Source organism: Dunckerocampus dactyliophorus, chromosome 20 (genome assembly GCF_027744805.1).
Source record: "Dunckerocampus dactyliophorus isolate RoL2022-P2 chromosome 20, RoL_Ddac_1.1, whole genome shotgun sequence".
In the NCBI taxonomy this organism is placed as follows: domain Eukaryota; kingdom Metazoa; phylum Chordata; class Actinopteri; order Syngnathiformes; family Syngnathidae; genus Dunckerocampus; species Dunckerocampus dactyliophorus.
The window spans coordinates 14,914,272-14,938,347 of record NC_072838.1 but is presented as its reverse complement, the minus strand read 5'-3'; the positions used below and the strand labels follow the sequence as shown (position 1 = coordinate 14,938,347).

Genomic DNA, 24,076 nt, shown 5'->3' with positions numbered 1-24,076 from the left:
GAAAACGCCTATTATTAGCATCAACCTCACTATTTGCTTTTTTTTTGTCATTTTTGCTGTTTTCTAATTTTTTATTATTTTAAATTGTAGTTTCTCATGGCATTACTATACTTAAAAAATACGCATTTTGGCTTTAATATTTCAACTATGTGCCACCAAAATGACATTATTTTTTCATAAAATTGCAAACAAAAAATTCTCCTTAGAATAGAACTGTTTTCTCATCATACTTTGACGTTATTCTTGTAAAATTACAGCTGTTTTTTTTTCATTTCTGCTGTTATTTTCCAACTATTTAAACTTTTCTCTTTTTTACAAAAAAATCCTCTTTTTTTGGCTTTTGAATGCTTAAAATCGTAACGTGGCCACGTCAGTGACAAAGAATTAAAACGTGGGACGGAAGAGCGAGTGTTCTTTTGAGATGACGCATTTTGTCAATGGCAAACAACCAAAGCACTTTCATCAAAGAAAACCTAAGACTAAAGTCACCAAAAGATGTCCATGCACCAACGTCACAATGCTTAAAAGACCCCGTTTGTCCTTCGTACTAGTCACGTTAACAATAGTAGTCACGCATGGTTAACACTTCTCTGCAGACGTTTCCTGGTACATGAACGAATCTTAAGCTGCTTCTTTGAAAAGACAACTAAGGTGAGTGTGCTTTGCTTTTAAAAGAAAGTGAGAAAATAACGCTCAACTCCGACGTCCGAAAAGTACAATTAAAACGCACCATCGTGCATATGAGTGATGTTATGTGATTAATAAAAAGACCAATAATATTACTATTACTAAAACTAAAACCAATACTACTGGCAATAATAACTATGGACCTTTTATGAATAGAATATTAATAATTATCTCTTTATCCAATCAATATGACATTTTTAAAGGCATCAATGTATAGAAGCAGGGGTGGATTGGGACACAAATTTGGCCCTGGATTTTTTGGTCCAGGAGTGAAATCATTTATGGGTGGGTTTATCGCGGTGTCTGGTAAGATTATCTCCACTAGTGTGAATTTGAACAATCAGTTGCGGTTGTAGCTATGGACCACACTGGCAATTGCCCACGGCGGCGTTCTCTTGGGTAAAGAAAACAAAATTCAATGTATTTGTGGCCAGCGCTCATTTCCTATGTGTGGCAGATGGGCGCCCTCTACAGGCGGGATACTGCGCCCCTATTCTGGGCCTTCGCCCTCAACTTAATTAAAAGGTTAAAAGAAAGTAAATTACAGCAGTAATTGCTCAGAAATAATTCCATTCTTTTGAGGCATAGCATCGTTCCGCCCCAGGCGTCCATCAAACCAGAACCACCTCTGTGAACAAGCTGTGGATTACCGCTTAGCGAAAGCATGGAAACATCATAACCACCTGAAAAATGGACAAACACAATTAGATAAACAGACAGTAGAGCTCAACATAATGTATGGACACTGACAGTATTATTGTAAAGGACAATAAACACAAAGTGAAAAAACATGTAATGCATACACATTAGTATTTAAATTGTTCCATCATTCATGGTGCAGATTGACCTGTGCTCTAAAAAAGGTGCATGCTGACACTTGAAACACTTGAACTCTGCAGGTGACATGATTGAGGGGATGCCATTATAGGTAGAAATGATTACAAAGTGTAAAAAAATATATAATTTAAAAAAATGTTCCATGCTCACCGCACATCTTATTGCACTATGTGACTTGTAAGCATGGAGAAAGGCATCCTTTGATGAGAGCATCACGTGAGTGCTGCGTAAAAGCAGCTCATCAATGAATCAGTATGGTATGCTCGTGGTATTCCAATACTTTAGGCATCTGTACGTTTTCCAAGCATCTTAACATGGACATACCCAAAGAGTTGGCCGTGGTGGAGGAGGAGGTCAAGTGGGACAACAAGATTCAGTACTTGCTCACCGTTGTTGGATTTGCAGTTGGACTGGGAAACATATGGAGGTTTCCCTTCCTGTGCCAAATTTACGGAGGAGGTGAGAAGCTGTCCCTTTTGTAACAATAAGATTTGCGAGTGCATATACTCATTGTGCCCACACATGGACAGGAGCGTTCCTCATCCCGTACCTGCTGGCGCTGGTGATTGAGGGCATCCCCCTGCTGTACCTGGAGTTGGCTGTGGGACAGAAGCTGCGCAAAGGGAGTATCGGAGTATGGATGTCCATATCCCCATTTCTGGGTGGAGTGGGTGAGTAACTGTGATCATTTATTACCGTTTCCATTTGTTTGGATATTTTTAAGTGGCACCACGCTGAAGAAAAAAATGTTATGCAATAGAATCTGTGGCAGCCAAGCAACAGCCTCAAAATCTTGCGAATTTGGAGGGGATCTGTAAAGAGTGAACAAAAATTCCTTCTGAGATGTGAAACAGAACTAGAATCGTCCTACCTTTGCTTGCCAACAGGGGTTTCACCGCCATGAGAACAAAAATAATACATTATGAGGGAGGAAAAAGCCAAAATAGTGCAAAAATAATGTTGCAATTTAATAAGAGAAAGTTTATGAGTCGTAAAGAAACGTTATTCATAATGTCACATTTGCCTGTATAAATTCATGTGGTTTGAATTTCTCAGCTTCAATCTTATCATTGATTTTTAAAAATAAATAATGTACACATCCTTTACCTGTTTTTTTTGTGTATTTTCAAGCATAAAAAGGTCTACATTAACTAAAATACAAATTGTATAAGGCATTCAGAAGATGCATTCAAAGATGTGTGTGTGTTATGTGGTATTATACACTGGCCACTAGGTGTCAGTAAAGGTACTATAGTGTTCAGTGAGGCACACAAGCATCAGACTTTATCGCCGGAACAACAGACCTTTATTCCAGGTTTGCTGCTCTTCTTCCAATGGAGCGCTGCGGGCATCTTGTTCACGTATGTGTTCCACAGCGGAAGAAGATGCGAGCGTCTTCATCACAAACACATGAATGCACGAGTGTACTTCCGGACGGCTTTTGGGGACGAGACTCCTTGCTGGGGCTTGCGGGTTGATGCCTGGATAGCGGCGAGGCGTACGGGCGTGTTCGGTGGACAAAATGCATGCCTGTTGCTCGCTCTCCGGAGAAATGAGGGCACTGATGTGATATTTTTTTTCACAAGGTTGTCGCGATCGACCGGCAAAGTCGCAAAGATCGACGAGTAGCTCACGATCGACGGGTTGGAGACCTCTGATACACAGTGCATCAGTTGATGGAAGTTATTTTCTCCATACAGGCATTGGCTCCATGATGGTATCTTTCCTGATCGCCCTCTTCTACAACTCTGTCCTAGCTTGGGTGCTCTGGTACTTCTACAACTCGTGCCAAAGCCCACTGCCATGGAGCCAGTGTCTCCAGGATGAGCCAAGTAAGAGCGCTGTCAACACACATATTCTATGTACAGTGTCAAACTGCGGCAGGTGGGATCCATCCAGTGGTCTGCAGAACACCGGAGATTGTGTTTTAAATCAAATTAGAAGCAAATACAGCCAATAACCTGTGAGTACAAGCCACGTATTCTGAGCTAAACCGCGACAGTAAGTGGAGGGAAGCAAAAACGGTGGTGTCGCTCTGGATCGCACGGTCGCAGCAGTCTACCCGATACGTGCTCAAATGTTGTACAATAACTGACCATACCTGGTGAACTCATGCAGGTGAGGTGGCAGAATGTGAGAAGAGCACTCCAGTCAACTATTTCTGGTACCGTGAGACGCTGAACATCATGCCTGACATCGAGACCAGTGGGTCTCTGCAGTGGAAGTTGGTGATCTGCCTAACCTGCGCCTGGGTGATGCTGTATCTCTGTTTCATCAAAGGGATCAAGTCAATGGGAAAGGTCAGTGGACTGGCAATATAACTACAAACCTGTCCATAGCGGCCGCTGAAGGGAAACGGCAAAAGTGGCCACTATAGACAGGTGGCCACTAAAGACAGGTTGGCGGCCATTTTGAATTTGTGAGCGCACATATTAACACGTTCACAAAAATTTAAAATTTTGTGTTTAAAAATAATTTAAAAATTAAATCAAAGAAGGTAATACAATTATAAAAATATAAGTAGCAGAGAAATATTTTTAAAAAATTAATTTACATCTTTGATTTTTTTTTTAAACACGATATTAAAAGCAAGAAATACAAATTTTAGTGAATGAGCCTGAGGAATGGGCTCTCACAGGATGCGCGTAAACCAGTCATGAATGGGTGTGTACGTGAACAACAGAGTGTGGAGGAGGTGCGAAGATCGTAGTAAACTAACAATACCATCGCTCCTTTCTTATTGAATGGGCTTCTAATCTCTACTTAGTCGGCAATTAAGTGAAATTTTAGATGTTTTATTCAGGTGTTTAAAACGAAAAAACGAAACTTTTTCGTGCATGAAGCTTCTGCTTGAGTCGGTATTTTGGCCGCTATATGCAGTCAGATATTGACCAAGGGATACAAAATGGGTGGCCGCTGGCCGTGTTAGACAGGTGACCGCTATACACAGGGTCGACAACACGCAAATTTTCTGCGGGGGGGGGGGGGGGGGGGGGGGGGGGGGATTTGTCAGTGGCCGCTATAGGCAGGTGGCCGTTATAGACAGGTGGCCGCTAAGACGGGTTTGACTGTAAGTTAGTATTTGCAATTAAATGTGGTTTTGTTTCGTAGGCAGTGTATGTGACAACCCCTCTGCCCTACTTGATCCTGACCATCTTTCTGATCCGTGCCCTCACCCTGCCTGGAGCTACAGATGGACTGGTCTATCTCTTCACTCCTGATGTGAGCTTTCTGGCAGGCAGTTCAGCCTTATGGATGCAAACTAAGCTCGTGATTGTGTTCTTGTCTTCAGTGGGGGATACTCAAGGACCCTCAGGTGTGGCTAGACGCCTCAACCCAGATCTTCTTCTCTCTCTCAGTGGCATTCGGAGGTCTCATAGCGTTCTCCAGCTACAATAACCAGCTGTAAGGCTCAACGAACACGTTCTCAAAAACTTGAAGTTGCCAAGCAGCAGCCTCCAACTTTGGAGATGTTTTGTGTTTTAGAAACAACTGCGAGAAGGATGCAGTCATGGTGGGAATAATAAACAGTGCCACATCCCTTTATGCATCCATCTCCGTCTTTTCCATTCTGGGCTTTAAAGCCAACAATGCCTTGATCACCTGCCGAGAACAGTAAGATCTTAATTTCCAAGCTCTCTGGTGGGAATGTGATGATACTGAATGTTTGTTTATACTGCAGAAACATAAAGATTTTGAAGAGCACCTTTGGTTTTGAGGCTGCGAGTATAACAACAGAGAACTACGATGACATCCTGGACAAAATAGTTTTGGAATTTCCATTCGAGATGGGCAAACAGAATCTGAGACCATGTGACCTAAAAACCTTCCTAGACCAGGTGAGGTCTCCCACATTTTTTTTTTACTTGAGCCATGTTTTGGTCCTGTGAACAATGTATCCTTTTTTTTTTTTAAATCCCAGAGCGCTTCTGGAACCGGCCTAGCGTTCATCACGTTCACCGAAGCAGTGCTGGAGATGCCTGGATCACAATTATGGGCAGCATTGTTCTTCCTGATGCTCTTCAGCTTAGGCCTGTCCTCCATGTTTGGCATCTTTGAGGGAGTCCTTAAATCTATCCATGACCTCAATCTGCAGCCTAAACGGATCCCCAATTCACTTTTTACAGGTCAGATGTTTTTTGCAGACTGTATTTGTTGGTGTATGTGTTTTTTTTTTACTGGTTTACCCAATCAGGTTCTTATTTCTCGATGTGAGCTTCCATGTGCTACAGCGTGAACGGAGATTTGCCATCACCAGCGTCCGTGCTGCTACCCAGGGAAGAGCGATATCAATGCTCACCATACTCGTGAAATTAAGCACATTCTTGCGCACTTTTAATGAAGTTTTAATTACCACTGGTGTAATGATTATAAAACCTGGGAGATATGTGTATTTCATGTATGCTAGCACGTCTTCCAAAGTATTTTGACCTCAATCCACTGGGAGCTTCAAATTTTGTCACGACTGTTGTGATTTTATTTTCTTTTTTGCAGGTATTGTCTGCTTTGTCTCTCTTTTGATCTCTCTCATCTTCACCCTGGGCTCTGGGAACTACTGGGTGGGGGTCTTCAACAGCTACGTGGGCTCCATCCCCCTGCTCATTATCGCATTTTTTGAAGTGGTCGGAGTCGTTTACGTCCACGGCATGCAAAAGTAGTCAACCCTTTTTCATAACAACTAGAGCTTGTTGGACAAATGTAATCTTAGTGTGCTTTTCTCTGTGACTTCAGGTTCACCGATGACATCTTTTTCATGACCGGGAAGAGGCCCAATATTTACTGGAGGATTTGTTGGCGTTACATCAGTCCCATAATGCTCTTGGTGGTTTTGGTGGCGTATGTGGTCCTCGAGGCAAAGAATCAGCCCACATATGGCGCATGGGACCCTGCTTATGTAAGAAGAGTGGCAAAAGTTGTTCAATTACCTCAAAAGTTTAATACATGTATCTGCCTTTAGGAATTATTTCCCCAAACGGAAGTGAAGACCTACCCAGGCTGGGTGTTTGCCATCATCATCCTCCTTTGTGTGCTGCCTGTGATTTCCATCCCACTGGTGGCTCTCTACCACTTGATCAAGGCGTATTCCACCAACCCTAACGTAGCCCTATACAAGTTTGAGATGTTTGAAATGCCAGCGTGGGGGCGGCGACGAGCGGATCAGCAGCTTGCAAACGTGTAAAAAAACAAAAACAAAACAAAAAAACTTGGGTACGAGGGTTTTTCTGAGGCAAAATTAAAAATAAAGCCAAATACATGGATAGTATTTGGGGCCATGCATGATTATGCTGCAATATGAGCTGATGTCGTGGAGGAATGGCATAACAACGGGTCTCAGGATCTCTCCACGGTATCGAATGCTGGAGGAAACCGAGCACCCGGACAAAACCCACCACCCACCCACGCACGGGGACAACATGCAAACTCCAGGAATCCGAACCACGGTCTTCCTGATCTCCCTACCGTGTGGCCAACATGCTAACCACTCGGCCCTTCCAAATGTATTTTTGAAACTCTTTGAATTTTTGAAACAAATTGCATACAGTTTATTTGCTCATGCAACAAAATAGTCCAAATGTTGCTTGTCACCTTGACATTCTCACTTCACTGCTCATTTCAAAGCCAGCTATGCATCAATTTGTTCGTAAAAATATAATTAAATGCATTGGCAAATGTGTGTGTGAGGTTAGATTCATATATTCACATTGACACTCCTGCTGTAAATGAAAAGCGTGATGCTGTGATTGGTTGAAGTGGAGTACCACTAGTGGTGCGAGGGCACCATCGAGACAATTTGTAGACATGAAATTAAATGCAAATGTAATAAGCCACACTGGAAAACGGATACTTGAAAATCAAAATATTTCAGAAATTTTAATTGTCAAGTTATCTTTACATTTCATTTTGGCTACTGGCAGTGCTTTCCTTCACGGTATGTTCTGGAGACGTGGTTTAACTTTGCTGATGACATTTCTGACTTTCATGGAAAAATACCACTAAGTGTAAACCAAAGTCCATGTCTCACGCACGCTCACACACAGTAAGTAGTAAAGCAGCTTGGACCATTTTCAATTGCCCATCTTTATTGATCTAGTAGGGGCCGGGTTTACTGGCTGTGTTTTATGACAAGTGGGTCATCAATAAAGAGCTTTGTGTCTTTTGCCTCTAGGTTTGTCGGCGGTGAACACAAGTGCACATATAAAAATGCTGTTGCCTTAATCATGGGGCATGACATCCCATCTTGTTGCCTGCAAGCTCGGCATCTTGAGTGTCGCATCCTTACTAAAAGACACCCAAGCCGTTTGACCAGACTTGGCAAGAACACTACTTGGGTCATGTTACACATGGAGAATATCTAATAAAAAGCATATTGCCACTGGGTCACATCTTTTATCTCCACAGAGGAGGAAAAGTGGAGATAATAAATTGCAGGCATGTGCAAAAATGCGATGTTGAGCAGTGGGTTTGCACCAAAAGCGAGAACAACGTGTCTTGTACGGGAGGTTGAGATAAAGAACAAAGAGCTAGTATCGAATGCTGCATTTAGTTGCTCTGAACAAAGTATTCTGGATAGAAGGAAAACAACATGCTCAGATTCCTTAATGCTACATTGCTATGTTAAAATAAGGTAGTTTTGCATCATCGTGATCGAGGTCAGCGTAACGTGGACACGGCATCACTGGTTATCCATTAAACAGCGACTGAGCTAGCACACTAGTATCTTAAACAAGCAGAAAAGTTTTAGCCACTAAACCATCATACATTTCCTGGTGACTTGTGTCATTTTGGCATTTTTATTTAGCTTGAACGTGGCTTCATAAGTTTGGTATTTGAACTGTATGGTGCCTTTTGTTAAGTGCGCCATTGCCAAACGCTGTTTAAAAAGAAAACGACTTATCTGAGGGATTTTTTTATTATTATAGAAAAAAAAAAAAAAAAGTAAATGCCATCCAAAGCAGTAAATTGGATCCCTGAGTGGAGGCTGGTGATAGGATACTGAAGGACAACCCCCAGGGGAGGGGAAGACTGATAAAGAGACCATCCCCACACATTCAAGACGGCCACACTCAAGGAGCGCAGCTCATTTTTATGTTCCAATTAAGGCACTTGTGCAACGAGTGTGGGATTGCGCCTCATCTGCTGGCCAGCTCAAGATGTCCAAAACTAAAGGAGCCGTGGAGGAGGAAGTCAAATGGGACAACAAGATCCAGTACATGCTGACCTCCATCGGCTTTGCGGTGGGAATTGGGAACGTCTGGCGTTTTCCGTACTTGTGCCAAATCTATGGAGGAGGTGAGTTGGATATTCTGTATATGCTTGCTTTTTGTTTTTTTTATACGTCCCATGTTTGTGTTGTTAAGTTGTGCAGCTCCCCCTCCCCTCCCAGCCGATTCACTTCCTCATAGCTGTCCGTGAAGGTCAAGCTGAACAAACATTGAATCACGCTGAAGTTCAGCAGGGTTATCAGCTTTATCAACTTCACATATTTGCACAGATTTGACCCATGCTGATTTAGGGTTATTTTGTGTGAAATGTTTACATCTTCAGGAGCGTTCCTCATCCCCTACCTGTTAGCGCTGGCGTTTGAAGGTCTCCCACTGCTCTACCTGGAGATGGCCATAGGACAGAGGCTGCGCAAGGGAAGCATCGGCGTCTGGAAGTCCATTTCACCTTTTCTGGGTGGAGTCGGTGCGTCACCTGGGAATATTTTATTTTTATTGGCAAAAATTACCCTACAAGTATTTTGAAATGTCAACCAAAAATCATACTTAATAATAATTAATAAAGAAAAAACATTACTTCTACAGGCAAGTCATATCTTAACATTTTTACTAGTAAAATGCAACCCAAATTAATTAAAACTACTCACTATTTGACACAATTAATTCGACAGGCAATGTTTAAAGTAATATTGTTGTTAAAATATTACTGTAAATATTGCATGTAGAATTAATCAAATATAATGAAGGATATGTTCAAATGTATAACATTCCTTGCTGTATATAATACAACCAAAATCAAATAAAAACACTCACTATTTGAAGGGTGGGAAGCATTTCTGGTCCTTTCCATGCCAGCCATTATGCTTTCTGCTACATGTTTTTATACTATATTTACTTAATTAGTTCTATCTCTCATATTTGTCCACTTCTGGTTCCGTCTACTGCTAGACTCTGCTGATCAAAATGTTAAGACCAGTTGAAAAATTGCAAGAATTTACATTTTTCACTGTTGGATCTTAAGGAGGTTCTAAGTAGAGATTAAAAATGCAAAAAGAAGAAATTTGAGTGAGACAAAAACATTTCTGAGTAAACAACTAATTGCAAAAAAGCATTAAAAGTGAAACAGGCTGTTCATCAGCTGATCAAAAGTGAAGACCACAGCCTTTAAAAGCCAAAATCATGACATCTTATGTCAGGTATTCACACTGTCTTGATGGCAAAGGCAAAAATGCTTTCTCTCTTTGAACACGGTTGGATTGTTGAGCCGCATAAGCAAGGCCTCTCCCAGCATGCCATTGCTGCTGAGGTTGGACGCAGTACGACAATCATTCTAAACTTCTTAAAAAAGTCAAGTGGTAGACCCCAAAAAATGTCACCGGCCCTGAGCCGGAGGATCCCATTGGCTGTCCGTCAAGAACGGGACGATCCTCGGCCCAAATGAAGGTTGTTACTGGTGCCGAGTGCAGTCCAATAATCACCAGAGGGCATCTGCAAGAGAAGGGTTTTAAGAACATAAAACGTCTTCAAAGACCTTGTCTCATTCAACGCCATGAAATTGCCCGTTTGGGAATTTGCATGAGAGCACCAAACATGGGACGCTGAAAAGTGGAAGAAAGTTTTATTCTCTGATGAGGAAAAATGTAATCCTGATGGTCCTGATGGCTTCCAACGTTACTGGCGTGATGAGGAGATCCCACCTGAGATGTGTTTCCACATGGCACCATCATGATATGGGCTGCTTTTTCCTTCAGTGGAACAATGGAGCTTCAGGTTGTGCTTGGCGTCAAACGGCAGCTGGCTATGTGGAGATGTTGCAGGCGGCAACCCCCATGACTGAAGGCCCTCATCTCTGTGGTAATGACTGGCTTTTTCAACAGGACAACGCTGCACTTCACAATGCGCGCATGACAAAGGACTTGTTCCCTTGCAGACCATCCTGCGTGTTCCCCTGATCTAAATCCAATTGAGAACATTTGGGGATGAATGGCAAGGGAAGTTTATAAAAATGGACATGAGTTCCAGGCAGTGGATGCGCTGCATGAAGCCATCTTCAGCACGTGGAGAAACATTCCCACGAGCCTCCTGGAAGCACTGGCATCAAGCATGCCCAGACCAATTTTTGTAACGATTAAGAAAAGTGCAGCTACTCATTATCAAGTCCTTTTTTGAACACTTTATGTCTACTTTAGGGGGGTTTCGGGTGGTTTTTAAGCTATGGTCTTACATTTTTGATCAGCTGATTGATCAGCCTATTTCAAATTGAATGGTTGCTTAAAATAAACTGCTCACGCATTTTTTTCTTTCTGTATTTTGACGTGACTTCCAACAGTGCAAAATGTAGATACTTGCAATTTTTTACCTATAGTCTTAAAATTTTGTTGTTTTAAAACATGCACTCGTGTAGGCTGCTGTGTTAGCTGTTCAGTTATTTTTCTGACAAATACACCAAATGGTGGAGTCGTCATTAAACCCCCAAAGTCTGACCCCCATAAGTCGGCTTGACTCCAAATTTCTCAGAAGAGCTCAATGCACTCTACACAACACCCAGTGTAACTTGGAACAATGTAACAAACCTTGTAATTATGTTTATTGTACGTCCTCTATATTAGGCATCGGCTCCATGGTTGTATCTTTCTTGGTGTGCATTTTCTACAACACCATCCTGGCCTGGGTCTTCTGGTACTTTTTCAACTCCTTCCAGAACCCTCTCCCATGGAGCCAGTGTCCACTCAACGTCAATCGCACGGGTAAGAAAGCAACACATGTAACTAATGTTGCCTTGCAATGCATGAGACAGGTGGCGAATACCAGGAGGAGATAATAAGTCTTCTTACCTCACCTGGCAGGCTTTGATGCAGAATGTGAGAAGAGCACTCCAGTCAATTACTTCTGGTACCGTCAGACGCTGAACATCACAACTGACATCGAGACCAGTGGTTCTCTGCAGTGGTGGCTGGTGGTCTGCCTGGCCTGCGCCTGGTTGATGATCTATATTTGTTTCATCAAAGGAATCCAATCCATGGGAAAGGTCAATGGTCTGGCAATATGAGTAGATACTGTAAGCATTGTATTAAATGTGGTTGATTCTTAGGCAGTGTATGTGACAACCACCCTGCCCTACGTGGTCCTGACCATCTTTCTGATCCGTGCCCTCACCCTGCCCGGAGCTATAGATGGACTGGTCTATCTCTTCACTCCTGATGTGAGTTTTTTTTTTTAGTAGATTGTTTAGGCATTATGGATCCAAACTATGAACAGCAATATGTTGTTTTTAGTGGGAGATACTGAAGAACCCTCAGGTGTGGCTAGACGCCTCAACCCAGATCTTCTTCTCTCTGTCAGTGGCCTTTGGAGGTCTGATAGCAATCTCCAGCTACGCTAATGAAAAGTAAGGACGATTATATCAACCCTCCTGACACTTCTAAGATGATTTTTGTGGTTCACTCTTTGATTACTACTGTTTTGGGTGTTTTAGAAACAACTGTGAAAAGGATGCAGTCCTTGTGGGGATAATAAACAGTGCCACGTCCCTTTATGCAGCCATCTCCATCTTTTCCATCCTGGGCTTTAAAGCCAACAATGCCTTTAACACCTGTCTAAGAGAGTAAGATGTCCAATCCTCATTTCCAAGCTTTGTGGATGCAAAGAGAAAAACAAAAAATGTTATTGAATTCGCAGAAACATCTTGACTTTGACCAACCACTTCGAGTTTTCCGACCACAATATAACAACCGAGAACTACGACCAGTGGGTTGAGTATCTAAATTGGACCAGTCCTGTTGAGCTCTCTAGCCTGCAATTGCGAGACTGCAACCTGAAGACATTCCTGGACCAGGTGATGTCATTGAATTCTTTCAAGCACGGTTTGTTTTCTGCTTTTCCTCCCATGCGAATCCTGCACTCAATGTTCTAAACTAAACCAGTGGTTCTCAAACTTTATACACCAAGTACCACCTTCTACTACTACCTCTGCTAACTATCAGGGTTTAGCTTCAAATAGCAGCTAAGCAAAGGAAAATTTTATTTGATTAATTTAATTTGAAATTACGTGGGGGCTGTTGGAGGTAGAGTGTAGCAAAAAAAAAAAAAAAGTACAACTCATCCAATCTTCGCCACCTTAACAGAACACGAATGAAAAGCTTCCGGTTTCCCAGCATGACTTGCGGCACTTGCTTTGTAAAAAGTTGCTAGTTACGTATTTGTTTATTTTTCCCCATAGTAGTCGTAGTTGCCCTATGTGTGCGTTTACTAAGTTGTTGCATACCGTGTTGTCATTTTTGTGCTCGCTCCATGATTTCAGATAGTGTTCTGTCTTGTGAACCCCCCCCCCACTCCCCCGCCGTTCATTTCCATGTGTGACAAGCTCACTGTGAGTTTAGTGTGGGCTATTGTTTGCCCAATTAAAGAACCTCTCCCTCTAAGCAAGCTGAAGTGCACTAGATGGATCCTGCATACGACCGGTGGTATTCATAACACACCGAGAATGAATGTATTAGACAATGTTCAATTTGTCTTTTCTTTAAATCCCAGAGCGCTTCAGGAACCGGCCTGGCTTTTATCGTGTTCACCGAAGCAGTGCTGGAGATGCCCGGATCACAGTTATGGGCCATATTGTTTTTCCTGATGCTCTTCAGCTTAGGCCTGTCCTCCATGTTTGGCAATGTCGAAGGAGTCCTGAAACCCTTTGCTGACCTCCACCTGTTGCCTAAGTCAGTGCCCAATGAACTTGTGACAGGTACCTGAAGATGACTTTCTTTTTTTTAAGTTTGCAAATCAAAGTTTGTGAATCAGTTTTTTCTGTATTGTGACTTTTTTCAGGGTTCTTCTGTTTGATTTCCTTTTCCATTTCTCTCATCTTCACCATGGGCTCTGGGAACTACTGGGTGGAGGTCTTCAACAGCTATGTGGGCTCCGTCCCCCTACTCATTATCGCATTTTTCGAGACTATCGGAGTCGTTTACATTTACGGGATGAAAAAGTACTCATTTCTTCTACTCTTTTTCCAATACAATTAAGTACTACTACGGGTGTCACGAGACACTCAGTTCACAAGACAATACACAAGATTGGATCTATGAGACGAGACAAGATTTAAACATTACTTTTAAGAAAAGTACAACAACAAAAATATAAACAATGATGACAATAAATTGCAATCTACTGGTTTCTACTACATTACCTTGCATTGCTCCTCACAAGGCTACACTCTTCTGCACTCAGTGTGTACGCTACCGGCCCCGCCTCCAACCACCGAGACAATGAGACCGTATGACTGACAAAAGGACTCACTCCGTTCATGCAGAGTGAACCTTCTTCCTGCCTGTTTGGAGGCGAGAGACGAGGAAAACATAAACGCATGCACATGGCATTATATTGAGGCCGGCAAAATTGTCAAGTTCATTTTCACTTATTGTGTGATTTAGTGTTGTCCCAGGCCTAGTGCCCATGGGACCGTTTTTTCCGAACGAGAAATCTTGTCACGTTTTAATCTCACGAGATCTTGTGACACTCCTAAGTCCTACCATTCTAAACTGTGCTTTCTACACCCTCAGTTTCAGTGAAGACATCCGTTTCATGACTGGGAAGAGACCCAATATTTATTGGAAGGTTTGTTGGACTGTAATCAGTCCTCTGATGCTCCTGGTGGTACTGGTAGCATATGTGGTCCTCCAAACTCAGAAACACCCCACATACTTTGCATGGAATCAAGATTATGTGAGTAGAAAATACAGGTTTTCAATCACATTTTACAACCCTGATTCCATACAATTCTGTCCTTTTCTCTAGGAACTCTTTCCCAAAACCGAGGTGAAGCCCTACCCAGACTGGGTGTTTGCCATCATCATCCTCCTTTGTGTAATGCCGGTGATTTCCATCCCACTGGTGGCGCTCTACAAAGGCATCCGAAAGGTCGTTGAGATGTCTTCTAGACGTGCTGACCTAAACCCATACAGCAACGCCGGCTTTCAGATGGAAGCGCAGTAACCTTGGCGTTCCTCAGTGCATCATTAACTATTTTTGTTTATTAGTATATTTTGATTTTCTAAAAAGACCTAACACAACATATTGCTGTCTGTTGGGGATGAATATAGGCTGTGTTTTCCACTTTTTGTTATTTGTAGTTGTATTTAATGCTCTGTGTCATGCTGTGGATGAGTGGGGATGGGATGAGTGATGGGATTTTTGTACCATCACAGAGGTTGTCTGCAAATATTGATTTTTTTTTTTAAGATGTAAGGATATTGATGTTCCAGTTAATAAAGAGTGTGCATTTATTCATGGATGTAGTGAATTGTGGTACTTCTTTTTAATACATTGCATTCAAACACACGTGCAATTGAAACAGGTAACATGTATAAGTATGTATGTTTTACAATGACAAAATACCACACTAAGTATAACTGCAAGTCCAAAAGTGGTGGGTTCATTTGGACAGTAGGATTTTCCAATTATCCTTCATTTTTTCAGCTGGCAGCAGGATTGTGGGCCCTGTTCAGGACCAATGTTAAAGTGCTTTGTATCATATGAAGAAAAAGGCTGCACAAATTGACAATGACATACTATTTGACATTTCAACGTTGCACATCTTTGAATATTATATAAAACTAAATCAGTCTTTGCAGAACAACAAAGTTTAAGCTGAGAAAATTCTTACACAAACCTTTAAGCTGCTGAGGGTCATTTTCTATTTAGGTGAGCTGACACTCTTACATTGTGATGGCCAAAAACTCCACAGGGGTCCTTGGGCTGGCGGCTTGTCTCAATTGGGCAAGCCTCAAATCCCCCAGACGGCGCTCCAGACTACGCTTCCCTGACAGGAGCAGACATTTTTATTTTTTGGTGAACTGTGTAATATGTCAATGTGGGCTTTAATGGACAAAGTAATGAATTAATGGTTTGTTAGGTGCAATTTATCAATCAGTGTACTTTAACTATGTACTGTACACACAAATTACTAAAGAATACTAAAATCATACCCAAACGCAAGAAGGCCAAATCTGGATGAACTCTGCATCCGATAAGCTCTCATTTTTGCCAAGTTAACAAGTGCAGTTAAAAGTAACACTTCACTCTACCGCTTATCCTCATTTTTTTTGATTGCTTCGCCATTGTGTTAAATACAGAGAGCATCCACCTACTTCTGAACTCCTAAGTACGTCGAATATGTCTCACATTTCATTTAATCTTGGACTAAATATTGGTGTTAAATATCACCTTAACGGCTTTCATTTCTTGTGTCAGTAACTGCTGCACAAACGATTCCCATCCACTGTGCCACAATACGTTAGTGTGTTGTGTGAGATCAGTTGTGCCGCGAGAAATAACCCTATTTCACTTTATTAGGCCAGAAATTATTTATATATTTATAACAAACAATGTATCTTTCCTGGCTTATCTATAATAGTGACATATAGTGACAGGCTGAACTATTAAATGCTCTTCCACGAGACGTCTGGATGGATTTTTGTAACGTAAAAAATGTGCCATGCCACAATAAAGGTTGGGAAACCCTGAGCGGGTATATTATGGATATTTTTGAAATGTTATGTGTTTGTGTGCGTTTCCTGAGGGGCACCTACGCTTCTGCAGCTGGGGCAGCATCTCCTTGTAGATGGGGCGATGCTGCGACAACACCAGCAAGAAGGAAAAGCAGAAAAGCAACTCCACTGCCTCGTACGGCACAATGCCAGTTTGGGCCTTGCAGCCTGTACATGAGACGCATTCAAGGCAGAGGTGCACCAGGGAATGAAAGAGACAATAAACAACACTTAAAATAAGATTGGAAATATTGAAATATTGAAAATATTATTAACATGTCTGATTGGAAAACCTTTGTTGCTACGCCTGAGGAGCTGATTGGTGTAGTGGGCCATTCTCCATATCATCTGCAGGAAGTAGACGGGGTTCTTAGCAACCGTTTGGCCAAAGGGTAAACTCTGTGCACACACATGGAATCTAAAAGGGGGGGTAAACATGTTTGCATTCTGTGATAAATGATAATTTAATTACTTCTCAGCTCATAGGTATAGAGATGTGATTAACACGCATGTTATTAAGTCCAGGCCAGCAAGCGTAAAAGTGGTGTAGTGGTTGGTTCTTATCATTGTCCTTAATAATGAGCACACTCAAATATTGACTTAACTGATGCCAGATATGAGTGGCAATGAATGCTATGCGTAGGATTCAATATACGGTACCTTTTCAAAAGGTCAGACCAAGGACCTTTAAGTATCAAACCTCAGATGCATCAAATTATTTATAATTATACAGCATTTCAGCAAATGAATTAAATTATTGCATATTATCAAAAATAATACAAATAAAATATTGCAATAAATAATAATTATTAAATGTATTATTATTAAAATAACAGGTACTTTGCAATACAAAACATGATTATAAAAATGCTTTATTTGTATTAGTACGCATTATTTGATTGGTTTATAATTATACAGTATTTCAACAAATGCCTTAAATTATTGTACATTATTAAAAACAATATAATTAAAATATTCCATTACATAATTATTGAATATATTATTAAAATAACTTGCATTTTGCAATACAAAAGAAACTTTATATGATTTGTTTTAACAATTTTTAAATACTTAAAAAGCATTCATCCAAAAATAAAAATGATGAATATCTAAATAAAAATGACTATGGCACGCCTTTACCTGAATGCATGTAGCAGCACCAACTTGTAGATGTTCTTGTAGACCACCGCCAGGGAATTTGTCTGCAGGGAAAACAAGTAATTTCATCACATTAACAAGCGTAAGAAATGAAAATTGTGTTCATTCATGCCTTTAGCAATTTATTCGGGCAGGGCTTCTCAAATAGTGGGGCGGGCCCCCCTGGGGGCAGGAGGGACTATACTCATAAAATGTCTTCAAGGTTGGCAGGTTTGTTAGTGTCTTTATTCAGGCTCGAATTATGCTGTTGGTGCCAGCAACTTTATAAATAAATTATTATTACAGGTTCTCAATAGTATTTCAAATCAGGGGGTGGCCTGAAAAAAAATGATGTCCCCTGTAGGGGAAAATAACTGAGAAGCACTGTATTAGAGCATTGATCATATCGTCGTGACTTTGTCTCCGTTAGAAGCTGCAGGGAGGCATCACGACGCAGGCTGTTATCACAGAACAACTTTACAGCTTTCGATCATCATTTTGTCGCACTTCAACAAAGACCAACACTTATACGCGTAGCAACAAAAATGCATTTAATGGCCTTGCACATGCACAAGGAAACTGGAATGATTCTCTGTCTGACCTTCAGGTCCAAGAAGAGGGCTTGGCACTTGAGTCTGAGGATCACCATCAGCTTTCTCCTCATTTGCTCTCCGGCTGAGTGGAAAGATCCCAGGGTGAGGCTGTAACGCAGAGATAGGCCTGCGTAGCTGTGCCAAAGGCAATCAGAGAGGTATTACCAATCTCATACGAGAATATCGAGACCGGGAGTTGTCTCTTACAATGTTTTTAAGTAGGTACAAAGTGCACAAAGAGTTTCACCTTAACTTACAAGAGATCATAAAGACAAGCAAAAGCGCAACGACAAATCTTAAGACGAAGAAAAAAGTTTATTGTATATTATTTACAGCCGATGAAAGGCCTCCTCACCTGGAATAATCTTTATGGACGTCGAGTGAGTGCGTGTCCAGCAGCAAGCCGCACCAGGGGAAGAGGCAGTGGGCGGGTAGCGTGCGGATGCCGGCGCAGGAAACCATGTCATCCCACAGTGGAAAGTTGACCACCACCTTCTGCCGGTTGCTGACCAGGCCATACTGGGGGACGCCGGTGAGCAAGACTCTGCATAGAGCAACATGTAAATGACATGACATCTGGCTAAGGTTGAGTAAAAGCATCAGCAAGTTCCTTTAAGCAGCAATCATGACTGCAATAGAAGGGCAGCAGGGACCTCTGTGCTAAAAATGCATGGGAGCCATACTTGATAAAGTTCTGTGCCTCGTGGAGGTCAGGCGTGATCAGAAGGAAGTCATCCACCAGCCTCATCAATCGTCTGGAGGAGGCAAAAGACGGAAAAATACCAACTATCAACTCCAAAACGCTGCCCTCTGCTGCTGAAATGCTATTGCTACATCTGCAGACAGTACAATATCTCTCAGTTAATTGATTGCAGACCCAAACGCTATAAGCGAATTGTTTCAATATTAATAAATTGAATATTTACGTAATTATGGCATAGAAAACCTGTTTACTATCTTCTTTTTAACATTCTTAGAGCACTCAAGACATGGAATAACACCCATATAGTCACCTTTACACTTGCATTACCCAATACGGTAGATATAATCAGAGAAAATAAGACATATTACACATAACTAAGATCACATAGACTCACACGTTTCCTCGTTGTTGTTTTTTCTGGACAGCATACTTCCACCATTACAATACATCAATGTATAATAAGAGGCTTTAAATGGCTTTACACTCATACACTCATATTACCCAATATAGCAGACAAAATAAGAGTAAATAAGACGCAAATAAAACCCCTGCTCAAGCAGTGTCACAGTAAATGTGTTCCCTAGGGGACCTTCGTGACAATCTAGTGCCTGTCTCAAACAATTACTGACACCTAGTGGCCAATGTAGAATACAGTACTACCTTCACAATTAGAATGCTTCTTCTGCCTTGTATTTGGATTTTAGCCCATTTTTTATGCTTGAAAATGCTTAATTTAGGCCAAGAATAAGTACAATTTTTTTGTACTTATTCAGCTGTAGTCAGCTGTATTCAACTACGAAATAGCAATCATTGATTAATTAATTCATTTTTGAAAAACCACGATAGCATGAGGAAGCGATGTTTGAACCACGACGTAGCGAGGGATGACCGCATAGGGAAGGCATAGTGGTACCCTTTGCTTCCGATCATGCCTTTGAACAGAGCGTTCTCCATGTGACCGTAGCACAGACAGCAGAGCAAACCGGACACAACGGACCCCTGAGGAATCCCGCGACACAGACGGTATGTTCTGCAATGGAGAAAGCCTAAATTAAGATGCCAAGTTATGCGAGAGTGCTAAAAATAAAAGTCAAACCTTACTTCTTCCCAAACTGTAAAATGCTGCCTGTCAACATTTGGGTGAAGAACTCAAACACCTCTTTTCCATTAACATCTGTGGACAGGTGCTAAAAGGAAGAAGAGCAGCTCTAATTAGCTCTAGCTCTAATTTAGGAAATATTTGAGAGTGCCACCCCAACCTGCTCCACCAATATGGCATGATGAGCTCCGCCGCTTCTTTGCAGCGCTGTCACAAAGCTCTTCATGTTGGCAGAGCCCCTGGCATCATCTAGGAAGTCAGCCTTTAAAAAGGAAAGAAAATGAATTGACTGTATGTTAAAGCAACCCACTACGCACTGTGTGATGGTACCTGTCTCACAAAGGACTTCCTCAGGCCCTCGTGGGAGTCCATCCAGATCTTGGCATAGCTGCGTATGTTAAAGGGCTCGTCTTGGACAGGTGATAGTGCATGGCTAATCACATTGAGAAGTTTGTCATGAGGCAGACTGTCAAACGCTCCGCTGACATCCACCTTAAAATCAGAAAGGGAGGCGTTATGTTTGAGCACTGTTTTTTTTATGTTTGAAGTTTTTGTAGGAAGCAGCTGATTGGCCCCGCCCTCTCTGGGACATATACAGTAAAAGTGTGCAAGTGTGCTTTGCTCTCGCTGCGGGCTCGTCTCCAACCCCTCGTCATGGTCTTGGCCACTCAGCTGCTTCTCGCTGGCTGCTGGTGTGACGCTGAACATCAGCCTGACTTTCTTCCGTTAGTTTTCAGTTTCTTGTTTGTCTTGTTGTGACCGGCTGCTCTGCCTTCGGTTTTGGTTTTGTTTGGGGTTTTAGTTGTGGTTTTTCTCATTTAGGGGTATAGCAGTGAACACGGCCCTGTATTGGGTTGGCCTGTTCACCTCACTGTCCTTTTGTTTGTTTGGACCAGTGCATCAGGACCTTTTCTTTGGGCACGGGAGGATATTTTTTGTCTCTTTTTTAAAATGTTATTCATTATTAAACTACAGTGACTTGATTTTTCTGCTACCTTTGTCCTTATTAAATATGTAACGCTCCCATAGGTTTGTAACAGGACAGTTGGGCCCAATTGCCGAGTCAGTGAAAAATTGACTAATAATGACAATACGGTAACTGAACAAGAGACCACCCCAAGTATACGTGAGTGCAACTCATAGGTTATTAAACAGAAAAAGAATGCACTCACCTTAGCAAAGAAGAGGGGCTGTGGCTTCTCTTTCTGGGTTGGCGCAAGAGTGGATAAAACCTTATGGATGTCAGTCATCCCCCACACTGTGGATCCCAGCAGGGATGGATTGGCCCGCACACAAACCCGCAGTATATCTCTCAAATCACGCACATTCCCTCGTAAGAGCTACAAAAAAAAAGCCTTTTAATTATTTGCATGTGACATTAGGAAAAAAATGTAACAATCCTAGTACCCTGGTCTTGGCGTCTGCTCCCAAAACTCGAGTGATGGGCCTCATGCTATCAGTCTTTGGGATAAAGCGCACATGGGAGACGACAGTGCTTTTAGGCAGTGATTCCACCTGAGTCGGAGTTAACTCCTTCATCTGCCCCTTAGAGACATGACCTCTGCAATCCCAAATTATGACCATGAGCTGCAGTATGTTCCCTGCATGTATCGTGTGTATGTTTAAGGTGTGTACCTGAAGGCCAGGTCCTGCAGCTTGGCCCAAACCTCTTGCCTGTAGAACCTCAGGGCGTTCTTTTGAGCTACACCCTCTGTGACGTAGAAACATGCTCGTACCAGGCTAACCACGTAGCCATCTAGAAGCCAAGCGAGCAGCTGACCGAGTACCCGAGTCCGATACGCGAGCTCACTGGGCGGGATCCCACCTGCAAACAGCCAAAGCAGGGGGGGAGTCAAAAAAATAAAGAGGGGTTTCCCCGGTGTTTTAAGCGCAGTCTCACCTTTCTTGCTGATCTTCAACCAATCACAGTCATTCACCTTTATTTTCCACATCAGCTCAGCAAGTGAAACTTTGTCAAACTTGCTGCTGCGCAAGAAGCCTCGAACACGTGCCAAAAAATGGCACCGGTTTTCCTCTGAACCCCAAAACTCCAATGGGACAACAGCACACAGGCACTCCCTTACAAACAGGTACACCCGGTGAGGTGCACAATGTTGGGGCAAAAGTGAGCTTAACTCCTCTTTTGCTACATCTCTCTCCACTAGAGGGCACATCCTCTGCAGTATCCGGCGGTAGGGACACCTCCTGTGTTGACGCAACAGTTGGCTAAAAAGGGGGATCATGTTAAAGAAGCGCTGGGGGAGCTTCTTTGGTTTTCTCCTGAACCCACTGAGGTACGCCAGTCCCTCAAAGAAGACTACTCTTACCAAATCCTGACCTTGCAGTCTTCCAAATCCCTTTTTCTTCCTGTTGAGAAGAAAACTACGCATGCCCCTGCCGCCATAGAGCAACGCAAGGGTGCGTATAAAGCACTGCGTGGGAGGCAAGGGGGGGAAAGTCCCTGACCTCCAACTAGGACCTCCTTCTAAAGGAGTTGTGCTTGTTTCAGCTTCTTGTTCAGAGCTGCTTTCCATAGGCTTCAAGGACACTTTTGCTGCCGTTTGTGTGGCTTCATGCTCTCCCTCCCGTCTCCTCTTTCGAGAAACAGACATCTCTTCTTCCTCTCTCCTCCTTTTCCTGCTCCGCATCATCACCGACCTTCTGCGCTTTTTTTTCTTACTCCTGGCATCACGTTTCCTTTTCACAGCCACAGTATTACGATGAGTTCTGGATCGAGCCTGGAGGGAAAACACAGAGGGAACTGTCGTCATGGAGACCCGGTCATAAACAGGAGCACCGCACACCTGGAAGGCACACGAAGGAGGGACCGCCATGAACACAGAGCAGCTCTCCAGCAGGTAGCGTGTGAGGTCAGTGCCGAGGCGCACGGTTGCTTTGTTCCACAGGTCGCTGCCGTGGATGTAGGCGGCACTTTGACTGACATCCCCTTGGAATTTGAAGTGGTCAGCGTCACGCTGCTCCTGAGCCACACTCCGCGGATTATAGCCGTGTGCTAAGATGTTTCGTTTCTTCTTTCTTTTCAGGCTGTTGAGAACGAAGGCCAGTAGCTCCGATAATGTGCAGATCTGTGGAAAGCAGACAAGTGGAATAGAAAATAAATGGATGGATCCACAAAAAAGTGTTGATCACTTTGCAGTGTGCCCAACATTTTTGAGCCCACGGCTAACGAGCCGGTGAGAAAACAAAACAAAAAAAAAAGTGAGAGGTGCGCTCCAGACCTAATTTGTATTGTGTAAAATGAATTATAAAACTATACATGATATCAAATTTAAATGGTTGTATTTAAACCTCAATGAACAGATACAAAAACATGTTATATTATGAAATACAAAAACAAAGAACCATTTCAATAGACAAATTAGGTCAAATCTCTTCATGCAAATTTCTCACAAACGAATCGGCTCTAAGAGCACCACGGTGTGTTTAACCCAGCCCCTCCCCTGGACACTACGATGCCGCCACACATCTTGACCAATGGCATTCGCCAAAAAAAGTAGAGGAAAAAAATAATCGGCTCCAAATTGGCTCCCAACGAAGCAAACCGTCTCCTGTTTTGAAAGAGCCGGCTCTTGGAGCCCATTCGTTCGCTACCGACACATCACTACTAAGCTAACACTGTTCTCCTTAACAAGCTAGCATCCTAGCTAGCTCATTTGTTAGCACGAGCCTACACATTTCGAAGACATAAGTAGTCAACTTGTTTAGTTTGTAAAAATAAGTCACCTGGTGTCTGCTTGGCACTTGCTGTAGCTCCTTGTCGTAGCAAACAAAAACGTTCCGTACGAACGTTTTGAAGCGGTTTGTGTCCGTCTGTTGTACGAGAACTGCTCTCTGTCCATCTCGGAACACAACTCCGTCCGTAAACTCCTCCAATGTCTTTAAATGGCCATAAAGAGAACGTAGTGTGTCGAGAACTCGGGACATATCATCTGAAGACATTCTTGTTGCATCATTCAAGTTTAAAAGTTTTACAAACAGGCCATGACAAGTTGACACAGCTCCTTGAAGGACCCGCGTTGGTCGGTCTTAGCAAATGAAAACGCAGGAAGAAGCAACTGTCCAATCAGAGGGCGTCGTACTAACTCGCAAATGCACAACAAACCAATAGCGAAGAGAAACATATGTGGTGTTATAACTCACCAATACACGCTCTGTAAAAGTAGGATCTCATGAGAAATTGTTGTATAAAAAAACAGTCTCAATTAAAAAAAAAAACAAAGTGAGAGGACAGGACATTTGTC

The 24,076-nt window shown here is 42.4% G+C and overlaps 3 protein-coding genes across 13 annotated transcripts; 2 read left to right on the top strand and 1 right to left on the bottom strand.

Moving 5' to 3' along the window:
- The first annotated feature begins 556 nt into the window (after positions 1 to 556).
- On the top strand, positions 557 to 7,620 carry LOC129173149 (sodium-dependent neutral amino acid transporter B(0)AT3-like). 3 transcript variants are annotated; one of them, XM_054763772.1, is made up of 13 exons: positions 557 to 651; positions 1,810 to 1,983; positions 2,055 to 2,195; positions 3,225 to 3,356; positions 3,643 to 3,824; positions 4,636 to 4,746; positions 4,817 to 4,929; positions 5,011 to 5,139; positions 5,207 to 5,363; positions 5,447 to 5,651; positions 6,019 to 6,178; positions 6,256 to 6,418; positions 6,482 to 7,620. In XM_054763772.1, the coding sequence occupies exons 2-13, from the start codon at positions 1,839 to 1,841 to the stop codon at positions 6,701 to 6,703; spliced, it is 1,860 nt and encodes a 619-aa protein (XP_054619747.1). In that variant the 5' UTR covers positions 557 to 651; positions 1,810 to 1,838; the 3' UTR covers positions 6,704 to 7,620. The 3 variants fall into 3 exon arrangements, with proteins under 3 accessions (XP_054619747.1, XP_054619749.1, XP_054619746.1); XM_054763774.1 differs by having other exon boundaries at positions 610 to 651; positions 1,830 to 1,983; XM_054763771.1 differs by lacking the exon at positions 557 to 651 and having other exon boundaries at positions 1,742 to 1,983.
- A 533-nt stretch (positions 7,621 to 8,153) lies between these two features.
- On the bottom strand, positions 8,154 to 23,887 carry tert (telomerase reverse transcriptase). 9 transcript variants are annotated; one of them, XR_008567263.1, is made up of 17 exons: positions 23,559 to 23,887; positions 21,450 to 22,900; positions 21,222 to 21,375; positions 20,987 to 21,154; positions 20,145 to 20,306; positions 19,975 to 20,076; positions 19,817 to 19,902; positions 19,629 to 19,745; positions 18,696 to 18,767; positions 18,368 to 18,556; positions 18,021 to 18,147; positions 17,423 to 17,484; positions 16,576 to 16,700; positions 16,325 to 16,450; positions 15,406 to 15,555; positions 11,579 to 11,732; positions 8,154 to 9,219 (listed from the first exon to the last, which is right to left on the bottom strand). XR_008567263.1 is itself a non-coding variant. In XM_054764745.1 (16 exons), exons 1-15 carry the CDS (start codon positions 23,772 to 23,774, stop codon positions 15,452 to 15,454), a joined length of 3,261 nt encoding a protein of 1,086 aa, XP_054620720.1. In that variant the 5' UTR covers positions 23,775 to 23,887; the 3' UTR covers positions 15,002 to 15,281; positions 15,406 to 15,451. The 9 variants fall into 9 exon arrangements, 6 of the variants coding, with proteins under 6 accessions (XP_054620724.1, XP_054620720.1, XP_054620721.1 ...); XM_054764745.1 differs by lacking the exons at positions 8,154 to 9,219; positions 11,579 to 11,732 and adding an exon at positions 15,002 to 15,281; XM_054764746.1 differs by lacking the exons at positions 8,154 to 9,219; positions 11,579 to 11,732 and adding an exon at positions 15,002 to 15,233.
- On the top strand, positions 8,569 to 14,643 carry slc6a18 (solute carrier family 6 member 18). The gene is made up of 11 exons (XM_054764750.1): positions 8,569 to 8,814; positions 9,070 to 9,210; positions 11,354 to 11,491; positions 11,591 to 11,772; positions 11,836 to 11,946; positions 12,020 to 12,132; positions 12,220 to 12,348; positions 12,423 to 12,579; positions 13,275 to 13,479; positions 13,563 to 13,722; positions 14,297 to 14,643. Exons 1-11 carry the CDS (start codon positions 8,676 to 8,678, stop codon positions 14,529 to 14,531), a joined length of 1,710 nt encoding a protein of 569 aa, XP_054620725.1. The 5' UTR covers positions 8,569 to 8,675; the 3' UTR covers positions 14,532 to 14,643.
- Positions 23,888 to 24,076: the final 189 nt, after the last annotated feature.

What these genes read in the sequence shown, in the direction of transcription:
- LOC129173149 (XM_054763771.1), top strand. Translation starts at nt 1,779, where the DNA reads ATGGTATGCTCGTGGTATTCCAATACTTTAGGCATCTGTACGTTTTCC. An exon ending in GGATCAAGTCAATGGGAAAG is followed by an intron (nt 3,825 to 4,635) that starts GTCAGTGGACTG and finishes TTTGTTTCGTAG; the next exon opens with GCAGTGTATGTGACAACCCC. An exon ending in TCCAGCTACAATAACCAGCT is followed by an intron (nt 4,930 to 5,010) that starts GTAAGGCTCAAC and finishes TTTGTGTTTTAG; the next exon opens with AAACAACTGCGAGAAGGATG.
- slc6a18 (XM_054764750.1), top strand. Translation starts at nt 8,676, where the DNA reads ATGTCCAAAACTAAAGGAGCCGTGGAGGAGGAAGTCAAATGGGACAAC. An exon ending in ACTCAACGTCAATCGCACGG is followed by an intron (nt 11,492 to 11,590) that starts GTAAGAAAGCAA and finishes CTCACCTGGCAG; the next exon opens with GCTTTGATGCAGAATGTGAG. An exon ending in GCCCAATGAACTTGTGACAG is followed by an intron (nt 13,480 to 13,562) that starts GTACCTGAAGAT and finishes GACTTTTTTCAG; the next exon opens with GGTTCTTCTGTTTGATTTCC.
- tert (XM_054764745.1), bottom strand. Translation starts at nt 23,774, where the DNA reads ATGTCTTCAGATGATATGTCCCGAGTTCTCGACACACTACGTTCTCTT. An exon ending in CCTCAGGCGTAGCAACAAAG is followed by an intron (nt 16,451 to 16,575) that starts GTTTTCCAATCA and finishes TCTCATGTACAG; the next exon opens with GCTGCAAGGCCCAAACTGGC. An exon ending in GCTGCCCCAGCTGCAGAAGC is followed by an intron (nt 15,556 to 16,324) that starts GTAGGTGCCCCT and finishes TGCTCCTGTCAG; the next exon opens with GGAAGCGTAGTCTGGAGCGC.